Raw genomic sequence first — 13619 nt, 5'->3', positions numbered from 1 at the left:
GTTGGAATTTTTTTCCCCCTTTTTTGACATAACTGAGCAGCTGAACTAATTTTGCTCAGACTTTCCAAGAAAACTTAAAGGGGGAGCAGGCACATGGTATTTCATACCAAAAGAAATTGTTTTCTAAAGGGAGAATCATCATGGGAAGGAGCAGGGAGTGGGATGTTGGGGTGTGGTTTACCCCTCAGAGGAAGAGAATGGAGGAGAAAAGGAGAAGAGGGAGTCTGGCTGTGAGGGAAGGCTGGGAAGCCCTGGTGGCTGGGTATCAGCTCCCATCCATGTCACCCTGAGCCTCCCTTTGCCTGTGCTCCTGCTCTGTTCTCTGGGTCACCCCATGAGTGTGGTGGCTGAGGGGGGCAGCTGAAGGCTGTGGTTTGGTCAGAGGAGTGCCTCAGTTTTCTGCCATTTATCCCAAATGTTCCCTTCTCTCCAAGGCCCTCTCCCCTGTGATCTGGTGCCCTGTGTTTTCTGAGCTCTGCTGTGGCTTCGTAATGTTTTCCATGGAGGTTATTCAGGGTAAAGCTGCACATCAAAGATGTGACTGTATTTAACTTGACCACACTATCATAGCTGGAAACTCTATAATATGTGGTGGTGGGGCCATACAATAAAACACTGCAATATTTTACTGTGCTGTTTCTGATACTGCAGCCTGCCTGTGCTAGCGTGGTGAGAAACTGAGGGCTTGCAGAGCTGTTTACTTGTATTTGGAGGCTGTGCAATTAGTCCCTGAATTGTAGGCAAGGCTTTTGCTAGTTTTAAAATCTTGTCTTTCCTCTGTATTTTCTCAATTTACAGGAAATTTTTTCCCCATATTATGTTTCAAAAAAAGGGCTGTAAGTGGGTTCAGTATTTTCTGCTTTTTTTCCAGGAGTATGAACTTGATTACTGTGGTTCAAGGCCATTTTAACACCTTTTTATAAACTCCATCATTAAGACAGAAGGTCAATAACTTGTTTGGCTTGTTCAGTCTGAACCTTCTAAATTGAATAATCTTAAATTGCCTGTAAATATTTTTCAGCCTATAGAAAATCACCCATTTAACTTGCAGGGGATTCAGCCTACTTGCTTTTGCGGAAGACTTCTTCCTTGTAAAATCACCACCCCACAGCATCTTACTTCTTGTTGAGAAGAATATTTAATAACTGTTTACCTGTCTCCTATACCACACATTGCCATTTCTAAATCATCTTCTACATGGCAGGTGGTGGAGGGCGAATTACATCCACACCACCTTGGCCCTCCTTGGTCTCTTCTAGGTTAAGCAGAACTCAGTCTCTGACCCCTCCACAAAAGACATAATCATCTCCCTGTACTTTTCATGTATGTCTTTCATGGTGACCCTGTTAATAACCTTGCTCGCTGCCTCCTCAGCTGTCAGGCCCATTTTCTCTGGCCAGGTGGTGCTGGAGACCTGTGGTGTAACTGTGCTCAGCTCTAGGAACTTGTTCCCTCAGCTGTACCCTCTTGGGGCTCTTTCTGAACACTGACCCTTCCACCCCAAAGCATTCCATGGTTCTGTGAAGCTCACTCTGCTGGCAGCACTGGCCTGTTGCCTGGATTCAGGCCCTGTGAGGAGAGTGCTCTGTGCCCATCTCAGTGACTGGGTCTGAATTCCTTGGGAGTGGGGTTGGATGGATGCTGGCAGAGCCCCCAGCTCGCAGGAGGAGGTGCCTTTGCCTGACAGATCCCTTGGGCAGATAAAGGCCATGAGGCTGGGGCACCACTCTTGGTCCTTGCAACAGTCAATGCAAGTATTAGGGGCACAGAGGGGCAAACCACCTGCCTGTGCAAAGGGATTGCCAACGTGAGGATTGCCAATAAAATTGCATTGTTCATTACTGACTGCTACAGAAAATAAATCCCAGGGATTTTCACAGCCCCCACACTCCTTCATTTCTGCAGTAACTGCTGTCATGTCATGCACATGAACACAGCTCATCTGACCAGCAATTCATGTGAGTGTTGGGCTCAGCTCTGATGGAGTCATGATTGGAAAGCTTTGTGCCTGGAGTGGGATCTCCTCTGTTTTAGCACAGTGGATGTGTTGGTACTAGAGCACAGAGAAGGCCTGAGACACACTGTGATCTCCTTTGGCGTGTTGGCTAACGCATGATACATTTGTTAGAGATGGAACAGGACACCCTGAAAAATGCACTCCAAATGTGAATTGAGAAACTTGCAATTGGCATTTAGGCTTTTGCTTTCTTTTCCCAGCCTCTTGCAAGGTTCACTTATTCCTTATGCCACAGCAGAAGAGAGGTATCCTTTGCTGCCTGCATCCTGTCATGTGTCACATAGCAACCCCCCACTTCAAGGAAAACAGCAAAGCATGTAGGTGAACATTTGTCTGCTAGGAGCATTTGAAGTGTTGAAGTAATTCAGTAACTGTGATCTGTTGAAAGTAACTTGAAACTTGTTGGAATTGCATTAAAAATCATACTGCCTGCCTCAGTGCAATGTATCCAATTAAAACAGAAAACAGGATGAGGAGAACATAGCATGGAACTAGCATGTCTAGGAGCAATAGGCCAGGGCCAAGAGTTTTCCTTTGATGAGTGTTCAGCTCGTTGTTTTCCATCAGTATACTTTTCAGCCTCTTTGAACCATGGGATGTTTTGGTCTGTGCTTGCCATGTCAGATACATTTCATGTCTGATCAGTCAGTCAGCATACTACCTAGAATGTCAGTTCACTGATAGAGCTCTTTTAGCTCTGGCTTTACATTTGCATGTGCTGTAACAGTGCTCTAAACCTGGAGTTTGTCAGCATTTTCACTGTAGATGTGATTTATTGCTCTTCTCTAAAACTTAGCTCCAAACTGATCCAAGTCAAGTGACGAGTTTACTCACTGTGAGACTTGCAGAAAAAATATGACCCTAAATTCGGTAGTACTACTACCTTTTGGTCCTTTAGAAAATAGCAAAAAGTGAGTAAATGTAACGAGATCTTGTGTCTATGTAGTACCAGCTGTGCTTGTTGGTGTGTTCTGGTCCATCAGCAGCTCCCTGTGTTTGCCCCCTGGCTTTTCTAGTTTGTTTGCATGAATCTCTGCTCTCCTTATGTGTTCAAAAATGATCTAGTTTCCCACAGTCATAAAGCTTCACAGGCTGGTATCTGGACCCTTACTTTCAGTTTGCTCTCATGCAGCTCCTCTGGTATTTGTAGAGTAACTAACTCTGGCTTCAGAGTACTGTGCACCAAGCATGGCTAGCTGAGAGATCAGGGACTGACCATCAGACTGATCTGGCCCAAGATTCTGGAAGATGTCTAAGGTTATGTGGCAGCCAGAAAAATCTCTATCAGGAGGCACAATTGTCAGTCCAGCCCTGTGGCCTTTTTTGATTTGTGACTCAGTCCCTGCCAGGACTGCTACATCTACAGAATCACAGTAGCCAGGCAGGGGTCTAAATCCAGGGAAATCTGCTAATCAGAACCCTGTGAGTTCCAGAGATATGTGGTTCGGTCAGGTTTCTTTGTTTTCTAGTTCACTTTCTAGAAAGAACTTGTTTGCAATTATTAAAGCAGACTATTGACACATGTGTTCAGTTGTAGATATTGTAAGCTAGTTAGTAAAAATGAGTGCTCACTGCTAAGGCTCTCTACTCTATTGTAGGGAATAAAATGGCTGATGGAATTCAAAGTGGATAAAGGGGAAAATGTCGCTAAGAGATTACAGAATGATGGGCTCCAAACTGGCCACTGTCTCTCAAAGAGACACAGCAGACTGCTTAATGTTGGATGTCTGCCCTAGGAAAAGCTGATAGAGTGCCAGAAATTATTAGGAAAAGACTAGGCAGGAAACAGCCCTTGCACAAATTATGTTGCATCTGCACATGTAGTGGAAAGGACAGCAAGGTTGTCTAAGTCATGGAACAGTGGAAGAACAAAATACAAATGTTTGACAATTCCTCAGAAAGACTCAACACCTTTCATTGTGTACAATAAGCTCTGTCAGAGCATCCAAATCTCTTAGATGCTCAGGTCTGAGGAGCTGCATTTGTAACTAATTCTGTATTGCAATGCTTTCCTTTGAACTGGTAGTGTTGTGCTCATTAGACCAGATGAAGATCTCTACCTCTGACATCTCTTTCTGATCAGTAAACAGGAATTATCCCTTTGGGGGAGTAACCTCTTTCATTCTAATGTAAACAGTTCATTTCCTGTCATCAGCTGTGAAAGAAGTCTAGGTTTAATGTCTTGGTTATAGTGCAGATTTCTCATGCTAGATGAGACAGCTAGCACCATGGCGGTTCATGCTTTTGCCATCATCGCGGTGCTGCAGTACACCTGGCTATAATTCATGTTTGGATGAGGTTAATTTGCCCTTAATTTATGTGTATTAAAATATCTGTAACTGGTTGATTGGTGTAAGGCTCCAGTTCTGCTGACAGAACTGAGAGCATCTCTGCAAGCTTCATCAGAGGGCAAGTTGGCTCATCCTGAAATAAACCTTGTAAATTATTACAGATGCCAAAGTAAAGTGAGAGAAATAAATGCAAAATAAAGAGAAAGAAAGGGATACTTAATAATGCTTGGTGATAGGATATAAGATGGAAACTGTAGTACTCAGTTCAAAAGTGCTGTAGCTAGGTTTTATTTACCAAAATTGTGTTTTGCATAATCTGATATCACATCTCTGCTTTCAAAAGCTTAGTACCTGAAGTGAACTTTAAGGCTGGCAATCATCCAGCTCACTGCAATTCCCAGGTACTGGTACGGTACCTTGAGTTCAAAGTTTGTTTGTTTTCCTAGTCTTCCATGGCCCTGTGGTCTCTAGCACATTTTTTCTCTTCTTGAACATGTTGTGTAGCACGTATTTTTGGGATAGATTCAGACTGAGATTGTAATTATCCTACATACTTGTGGCCTGGCCTGGTATTATCCATCACAATACTGTCATGTGCTGGGCATTGACAGCATACTTAAAAAGCTATTTTTTATGTGATATAACCAGCATGATGGGTAATTTTCTTGTGGTATGAAGGAAAACTTGCCAATGCTTTCAGTTTCCAGAAGTTTGTTTATTTAGCAGAGGGTGCTGCCTTGTGCAGGCAGACAGTCTGAGCTGCACGTTCTTTACAGGTCCTTCTTTGCTGTATGGGAATGTGAGAAACAACGGCTCACTTGGAAAATTTAAAAAGGTTTATTAAAGCTTAACAAAAATACAACAAAGGACTACATAAGGAAAAAGCAGCAGCACTGGGAACTGCCCCTCATGCACACCACATGGCCAGTTCATCTTCAAGCTGGATGCTCAGTCTTTTATACCCCTGGGGGCTGCGCCAGCCAGCCCTGGCCCCTCCCAAAGTCTGTCAGTCAGCTCTTCTTTGCCACTTATCAGTGGAGACTGCTTTCTTGTACCTTGATTGGAGGTCAGGCGTTGCCATGCTGCCCCCCTAAGCACCAAGCTTTTCCATTCCCAGCTGCCCCATGCAAGGGACACATGTGCAGCCTTCTTTGTACCTGTGCTAGACAGCCCAGGCTGTCTGATGGCAACAATACAGGGGGAAAAGGGAACTATGGGGAGAACAGAGGACATCTAAACTACAATAACATAATTATAGGTCACTAAAACTTTCCTTAATATTCACACAGTAGTTATCTTTTAATTGTGAGAGGCAATCATCTCATTATCCATCTATAACAGGAAGAATGGGGTGAAGCAAATGATCTGCAAAGTATCACAATGTTACAAAGTAATAGCATGGTCTAATCCCTTCACCTCATTTCAGCTTCCCTTTCCAGTCCTCATAGGAGACACTGAGCGCAGCATCCCCTTGCAGCCTCAGCTCCTGTAGTCAGGCACTCATCCCCCTTCAGATTCCCGTTTCACTCAGCCAGCCTGGGATCGTGCTCTCACCTGCTTGGCGAAAGATCGCTGCTCTCCATTGCTGCTCTTCTTAACTTCTGCTTTTTAAATTACCCAATTCTGTGGCAGCTTATTTGTGCTCTGCAGCGCTGCATGGGACACCTGCTCTGCATTGAGTTTCCTTCCCCAGGCTGTGATTCACTTGCTTGATTCTCTTTCAGACAAACAAATCTCCAAGCCGTGGTGCTTGGAGATTACTTGATTTCCGCATTTGAAAGGGCTTCTCTTAATGGTACAATGGTGACCTGCTGGTTGCCTGTAAGATAATGCTTTTCTCAGCTGCTTGTGCTCAGCACATTGTCTGTGTCACCCAAAAACCCTACACAGTGGAGAGCAGAGCCTGCCAAAGCTGAGTATTCATACTTATTACATTGCTGAAGTCCCCACTAAGGCAAAAAATTACATGGTGAGGTTTCAAGTAAAACAATTGAAAATGGGGAGAGGGGAAGAAAAAAAGACACCAAGAGGGCTGAGCAGAGTGTCAGGGTTTATGGACAGTCCACTAAAAGCTTATCTGCTACACTTTTGCCTGTTCCAATTACACAGGTGGGAAATTTCCTCACAGTTTCAAAGATTCAAATTCTTGTGAAATTCTCATTTCTGTACCTGGTGGAACAAACTGGGCAGCCGTCATTGCTGCAGTGCTGGCCAGGCCTCATCAGTGACCAGCAAAAGTTACCTTGTGTCAGTCAAGTAGCTACAGGCTCCACGGGATCTGTTCTATACAGCCCCTAAAGTCTGTGTATGTCCCCATTCTTATGTGTTTTTGTGTTTTTCCCTTGTAACTCCATGATAACAGATTTTTTTAGATCTATAATTTCAGATTACAAACCCTAGGTATTCTCTGGAAAATCCAATTTCCCAGGCATCTCTTTTAGGATGAATGGGATTAACAATCTTTAGAACAACACTTTCTTAAGTGATGTAGAAGCGCACAGCTGCCTCCTCCAGTCCCAGGCCAGGACCTCTTCCCAGCTGCTGGAGCCCTCCTGGACCTGGCTGCCACTTTCTCATGTGCAGATTGAGCCAGCAGCTGAGCCTGTATCCCAGAGGCACACACACAGTAGCTCTCCAATTAGCATGAGGGGTGAGGTTTGTTTCTGCTCATGTTCTTCGTGTTTGCTCTGTCAGGTTTGTGTCTCTTGTATATTTTGATTCTGGTTTCTCCTCTGTAGCCTATCTTGTTCCAATGTCCCTGAACAGACCACCTTGCTGGAATAGAGATTCTCATAATCCGATGTGCTCTCATCCAAGTTCCCATCAAATGCCTCTTCTGTTTGTTTCAGTTTGGGGACAGCTATCTTTTATTTCCTCTTGTACTTTAGTAGGATATGTGGTGGATATTTCTGCCCCTGCTTTCTTAAAAGCAAGTATGAAGAGTTTGTGTGTGTCCCCCAGGACTACTGCTCATGCTGTCTTGACTTCCTGGCTTGTGGAGGCATTTCAGAAAACTTGGTTCTGAAATGTCTGACAAAGCTGCTTGAATTTATTGACAAACTTGTTTTTCCTCTACGCACAGACCCTAATATGGTCAATGCAGGAGACATGAATGGTTCAGGCAACCTGATGGATTTTCTGGATGAGCCTTTTCCTGATGTTGGAACTTATGAAGATTTCCATACCATCGACTGGCTGCGGGAGAAATCGCGTGACACGGACCGCCACCGCAAGGTACCCGTGTCAGCTCTGATGTGTCACACCCCTGTCCACAGCCCTCCTGGCAGGGACAAAAGCAGTGGTTTTCCAAAGTTACTGCTTCCTACCTTCTCGCATGACTTGAGGAGAACTTCTAAACATATAGATGTGGGATGAGTTGAGGAGAACTTTTAAATATATGGGCATGGGATGTCCTGAGTTTGTAAGTAAGAAAGGACTGATGCATCTCTGCAGCTGAGCATCTCTGAATAAATTATTAGGACTGAAGGAAGTAGGGAGTAGAGAAACGTTATGCACCATCTAGGAGTTTAATTATTTTAAACTTTGTACTCTAAAACTACCTGAATCAGCAACACATTTATATGTGTGTTTAATTTCAGATTACAAGCAAAAGTAAAGAATCCATATGGGAGTTCATCAAGAGTTTGCTGGATGCCTGGTCAGGATGGGTTGTAATGCTTCTCATAGGACTACTGGCAGGTATGTATGTTAGTGCTACAGCTGTGCCTGAAGCATCTCACTCCAGCTGCTGCACCACCATCTGCTTCTCTTTGTACGTCATTGTCTCTCCATTGATGTTTTTTGTTTTTAAGCTAAAAAGATGACTTTGCATTCATGCAGTTATGATTCTAAATAAAAATACCCACTTGCAAAGTCTCCTTTTGAGTGCTGACCTAGAAAAAATGTTTTCACCAGCAGAGGGATTTTTCTATTGCTCTGGGAAATCTACATTTGAGTGCTTCATAACTCAATGGGCTGCTTTGACTTTCTGAATCTTTGCTTTGCAGAAGTAATTTTTATTTTTAGGATTTTTTTTCCTTGTCATCACTTTAATTCTGCAAGTCAAAAATATGATGTGGGGAAAATATTGGTTGTGGACACTCAAAGGGGGGCTTTATAAACTGCTATTTCCTCTGGGTTATCTTCTTTATGTATGCATGAAGGGAAAAGACAGTTTCAGACTTGGTTTCAGATCTGCTTCCAGGCCAGACAGACATTACATATTCAACAGCCTGCTCAAACTCACATGGCAAATTCATTAACTTCCTCAATTGTTCCTGTCTTCTCCTCAGTTTAGCACATCTTCCTGCCTGGAAAGCTGCACTTCTCTGACCCAGCTCAGACAGCTGCCAGTTTTTATGCTTTTTCAGTGATGTCAGGGTGCTCCTGTGTCATGCTGCTTGGTGAAAGCTCCATGTGAAGTTTCCCAGTTTCCAGGGGGTGATGGGAATTTCCTGCTCAGCATCTGTGAAGTTAATATGTTCATTACAGTTGTTAGGAGCTTCAGAAGCACTGGCAAAGTTCTTGAGAAAACATTTCTGAAGTGACGTGTTTGGCAAATTATGTAATTTGATAGACATGTAATTGTTTCCACAAAAACTTGGTTGTGAGGATGAGGTGGGAAGAGTGTCTGATAGACTGTGTACTACCAGGGCTGCTGAGTCCTGCCTGAAGGCCAGGGTTGGTCTCATCTGGGATGGAGAATTCTGCCTGCAGATAAAGTTAGAGCAAGCCCTTGAGGGCTCTAGTGACCTCAGTAATCCTCCCCTCATACAAAGAATGTGGTAAACATGCACACATTCCCATTTTAGTATAAACATCCCAGAAAGTTTTATTCAGTTCTAATTTGCAATGAAACCTCTTGCTGAAATCCTCAAGGCTGTTAAAAGCCAGAGTCACTGTCCTCTGATAAGCCCTAACACTGATGTGCCCAGCCTGGGAATGGGGGTTGAGGGTAAGTTACAGCTGAGATCTGGCAGCTTTTGCAACCTTAACAACAAGGGTGCAGACCAACATGTTTTACCACTGAGAGTCAAAGCAAATTAGTCAGGTATCTTAACCAGATTTGGGGAGGGAGGAGATGGTGGTGCAGTCAAGAGGCACTTTGTGTTGTTTTCCTCTCTTTGCAAAATATTGCCTGCTAAGAGAAGAAAGTGGCATCTGTATGATCAGATGGGATTGCATGGACCAGCCTGGCTCCTCCATGGCCCCTCCTCTGCTGAACAGGCAGAAGCTACTCCTGCTCCAAGGGGAGCAGCCTGGCTCAGTGGATGGACCCGGGGTGAACCCTTGAGCAGCTGGGTCCAGGCATTACCAGAGGCAAGCAGAAAGTATGGCAAGGAGTGGGAGAGAAAGGGAGAAGTGGCAGCAGCACTGCTCAGGACATCAGGGTCCCATGGAGCATTCTGCCCCTGCTGTCCCTGTGCTGGCCATGGAGGACAGCAAGATGGGACTCTTGGGAAGAGGCTACCAGGGGCTTCCACAAGTTTCCAGAAGCACTTGGGTCATTTACCCAGGCCCAGGAGTTTAAATGGAGTTAACTGATCTAGAAGCCTAAATCCCATCAATTTGGTCAACTTTATCTTTCAGATTTTAGAAAGCCTCAAAGGCCACACCTCTACTGCTAACACGATCCAACAAGGCCAAAAGGAGCAATCCTTGGTCTCCAGTGCATCTGAACTGGGCCCTGTTGCTCTCTGCATGTGTAGCTGCACTGGGCCAGTGAATATTGGTTCTGACTTCCTAGAAAAAATGGATTTTGGCCAGATTAGTTTTCAGTTGATTTGTGGGCTCAGCAGTGCAATGGTGGCACTTTTTGTCACTTAGCTTTAGAAAACACAGACACTTGCTGACCACTTGGGTGAGGCTCTTTTCTGACACAGGTGCATGAGGAAAACTATCTTTTCAAAGCAAATCTTTAGCATTCTCATTAGGGCACTGTAAAGGAAGAATTTTGCCATCATCAACGGAAGGAAAAGGAGAAAGAGGTAAAAGGCTAATATCTAAAATGAAGTTCAGCATTATCTGGCTTTGGAGTACTTATTATTTTTCTTCCAGGTAGGAGGTTACATGGAAGAGGAAACAAAATCAGCTCCTTTAATGGGAGAAGCAGGGAGATGAATTGATGCTCTGTTACAGTCTTGGCAGCCAAAATAAGCACAAGAAATTAAAAGCTTGACCTTGAGATGCTGAACTGTCTAGCTTGCATTAATTTCACTTAAAGTTGCAAAAATTCAGAACTTTAAAAACTCCTAGCTCTGGTCACATAGGTGGCGAAGCATTCACTATTGCATTATTATCCTGGGTCTCCTTATGAATTTCTTCTCTTGAAGGCCAGTGTAGTAAATTGCATGTAGTAAAAAGCATTTTCCTCCTTATGTGGATCCCTAAGAATTTGGAAAAAGTGATTAGATCAGCTCTATAATTAAGCACATTGTCTTACTGGTGCTGAGGTGCCTGTGAGCTTATTATATTAGAGAACTGAATGTTTGCTCTCCTCTATGTTTATTAACTTTATTGGGGAAACACATTCTTCCTTTGCACCTTTTGCTAGGTAGCATTAATATGCAGCTTAATATGGTTAAGTGCAAACCTTGAAGGTTACAGAGAATGTTGAAGATCCATCAAGAGGTGCAAGAGGCGCAGCATTTGGTGCTCATGTCCAAGAGATGAGAATTCCTTGTTTCTGAAGCTTTCAGAAAGTTGGAGGAGAATTTAGAACTCACTGCAAAGCAGGAAGCTTTGCCTGCTGATGTTGCCAGCAATGCAATGATTCATTGTCATCTAGCAGGATGGTTCATTGTTTCCATAGAAACTTGGGAAAAATGGAAAAGAATAACCAAATTAAGGCAAGATCTTATTGAAGGAAAAGAATTGTTAAAGACATCATCACTCCCTTCTGCAGCCTTTATTTTGGTGTGTGCAGCCTTTATCCTGTCTAGTATATCTGTATAGTGCTTCAGGTTATTTTTATACAACAGAAATTCTTCACTGCTACCCTGAGCACCACTGCTTGTCAGTGTGGGGGCAAGTATCCTTCTTAAAGGTGGGAGAAGAACCCATGGGTTTTTTACGGTCTTTGGAGGGGAAAAAAGGGTTCTTGAATTATTTGAAATGTGTTTTCCCCTGTCTCTTTTACAGAAATGAACATCAGAAAACTTTAGTTCCAGATGAAATAAACCAGCTCTTGGACCCACTTATGTGCCCCAGCTGCTGGGGAAAAGGGAGCAGCCCCCACCCCTGCTTCATGTAATTGCGTTCTTAGCAGGAGACATAAATCTATAAGTTTTGGAAACATAAAACCAAACCAGTTTGCATTTTACAAAGTATTTTTCCCCAGTACATTGATATACATTGATAAATTCTGTTAAAATAAATTAGCAGTCTCCTGGAATTTTATTAATGAGTATTTGTAAAAGTAATGATGACTTCTGCTTTTCATTGCATGTGAGAGGGATCTGGAAAATGCTAAATGACTCTTCTATCAGTTGGTGGTTTAATTCTTTCCAGAAAGTATGGATATAGGGACAGAACACATGTCTGCCTCTCTATGTTCTGGCTGCTCTCAGCCTCCCATTCCTGGGGACCCAGCTGCTCTAAGGGTGCTGCTGCTGGGGCAGGTTGTTATTGCTGATGAGTAAATGACCTAGAGAAGCAGATATTTTCTTTCTTTGTGTCTGTGTAGGCACCAAGTTTGCCTGTGTCTGTGCCTGGTGGCCAGCGGGTGTCACTGTAGCTCTGTGTAATTACCGGGGAGAAGCTGAAAGAAGCGCTGTGGTACACGGAGGACTTGAAGGATAATTTTTTTTCTGCTTGTCCAGATTGCTAATCACTGTACACACATATCAAAAGCCCCATTCTGTTAAGTTCATAAGTCAGAATTTGGCATTACGTTGTATCTGTAATAACCAAATGATCCTTCTAAAAGGTTGCTGTGCTGGGACCAGTAAAGCTGTACATAAGCATGGATATCCTTCCCCTCCCTTAGCCCTGAAATACACAGTGAGGTTGAGACCCGCGGCCAGGTGTGTGTATAGAGACCTGCACAATGTCCTCCCTCCCCATCTCAGCCCCATGGGGAACCTGCCTGGGACAGGCTGCAGGCCTGCATTGGTTATATCCCCCTATTTGGCCACCAGTCAGTATGAAAATGATAATGTTTAAAATAAAAGCTTATGAGAGAGCATTGAAAGTCAGAAAAACTTGCTCTTGCCCCCAGTTCTGTGACATGCATGTATTTATTGATGCAGAGAATAGTTTGGGTTTGAAGGGGCCTTTAAAGGCCATCCTGTCCAACCTGACCTTGAATGTTTCCAGGGATGGGGCATCCACCTCTCTGGGCAACCTGTTCCAGTGTTTCACCACCCTCATTGTAAAAATATTTTTCCTTATATTTAGTCTAAATCAACTTCTCTTAGTTTAAAATTGTTAGTCCTTGCCCTACTGCAACAGGCCCTGATAAAAGGTCTGTCCCCATCTTTCTGATCAGCCCCCTTCAGGTGCTGGGAGGCTGCTGGGAGGCAGCTTCTCTTCTCCAGGCTGAGAACACAGCCTTGCATTGTGCCTGCTTACCCAAATCACAGTTTTTATTACGTTTTTAGAATTAGATGTAGTGTCCTTGCAACCTGATTGTTTTTAATGCCAGCATTTCTTTCCCGTGTTGCTTTTCCCAGGTACATTGGCTGGAGTGATAGATTTAGCTGTGGACTGGATGACAGACCTGAAGGAGGGTGTCTGTCTGTCTGCCTTCTGGTACAGCCATGAGCAGTGCTGCTGGACGTCCAATGAAACCACGTTCGATGACAGGGACAAGTGCCCCCAGTGGCAGAAATGGTCGGAGCTGCTCGTAAGCCAGTCCGAGGTATGGGATGAGCTTGGGGTCGCAGCAGGCCAGGCAGTGCCCTTCTTCATACTGCTGCTGGTCCCTCCAGAGAGCTTCTCTGAAAGAGAAAGTAATGAGCTGAGCACACTGCAAAAAAAGACATTTCCACAAGCAATATCTGCTTGACTTGAAGGAGGCCCCCTGGTTTCAGTGCAATGGAAACTGGAAAACTGTGAGATTGCCCTCTCTTTTTATCAGTATTAAACTAAAAGTGTTTTATAACACACATAGCATAATCACCCGGGGACCTGAGCTGCATTTTCTTTTTTTCCTTTTAAACATAATTTTATGGGACAAAAAAAAAATGAGCACTGACAAATACATTTGTGAGGCTATTTTTTGGAGATAAGAACTGCTTGTTTATCCCTTGCAATCAGTCTCTCTATGACACATCAAGAGACTTAGCTAGCACCAAAAACTGGGGAAAGAG

The 13619-nt window shown here is 43.8% G+C and overlaps 1 protein-coding gene across 1 annotated transcript in view; it reads left to right on the top strand.

Annotated features, from left to right (window-relative positions):
- CLCN4 (chloride voltage-gated channel 4) overlaps positions 1-13619 on the top strand; it is a 40813-nt gene that overhangs the window by 3765 nt on the left and 23429 nt on the right. Inside the window, exons 2-4 of the mRNA XM_005425167.2 lie at positions 7391-7542; positions 7908-8007; positions 12981-13168. Of these exons, the coding sequence (XP_005425224.1) occupies positions 7399-7542; positions 7908-8007; positions 12981-13168 (432 nt within the window). The 5' untranslated portion in view covers positions 7391-7398. The remainder of the gene's footprint in view (positions 1-7390; positions 7543-7907; positions 8008-12980; positions 13169-13619) is intronic.

The sequence above is a fragment of the Geospiza fortis genome, unplaced genomic scaffold (assembly GCF_000277835.1).
Source record: "Geospiza fortis unplaced genomic scaffold, GeoFor_1.0 scaffold50, whole genome shotgun sequence".
Taxonomy (NCBI): domain Eukaryota; kingdom Metazoa; phylum Chordata; class Aves; order Passeriformes; family Thraupidae; genus Geospiza; species Geospiza fortis.
The sequence above is the reverse complement of the archived record's forward strand: the minus strand, read 5'-3'. Positions and strand labels throughout refer to the sequence as shown.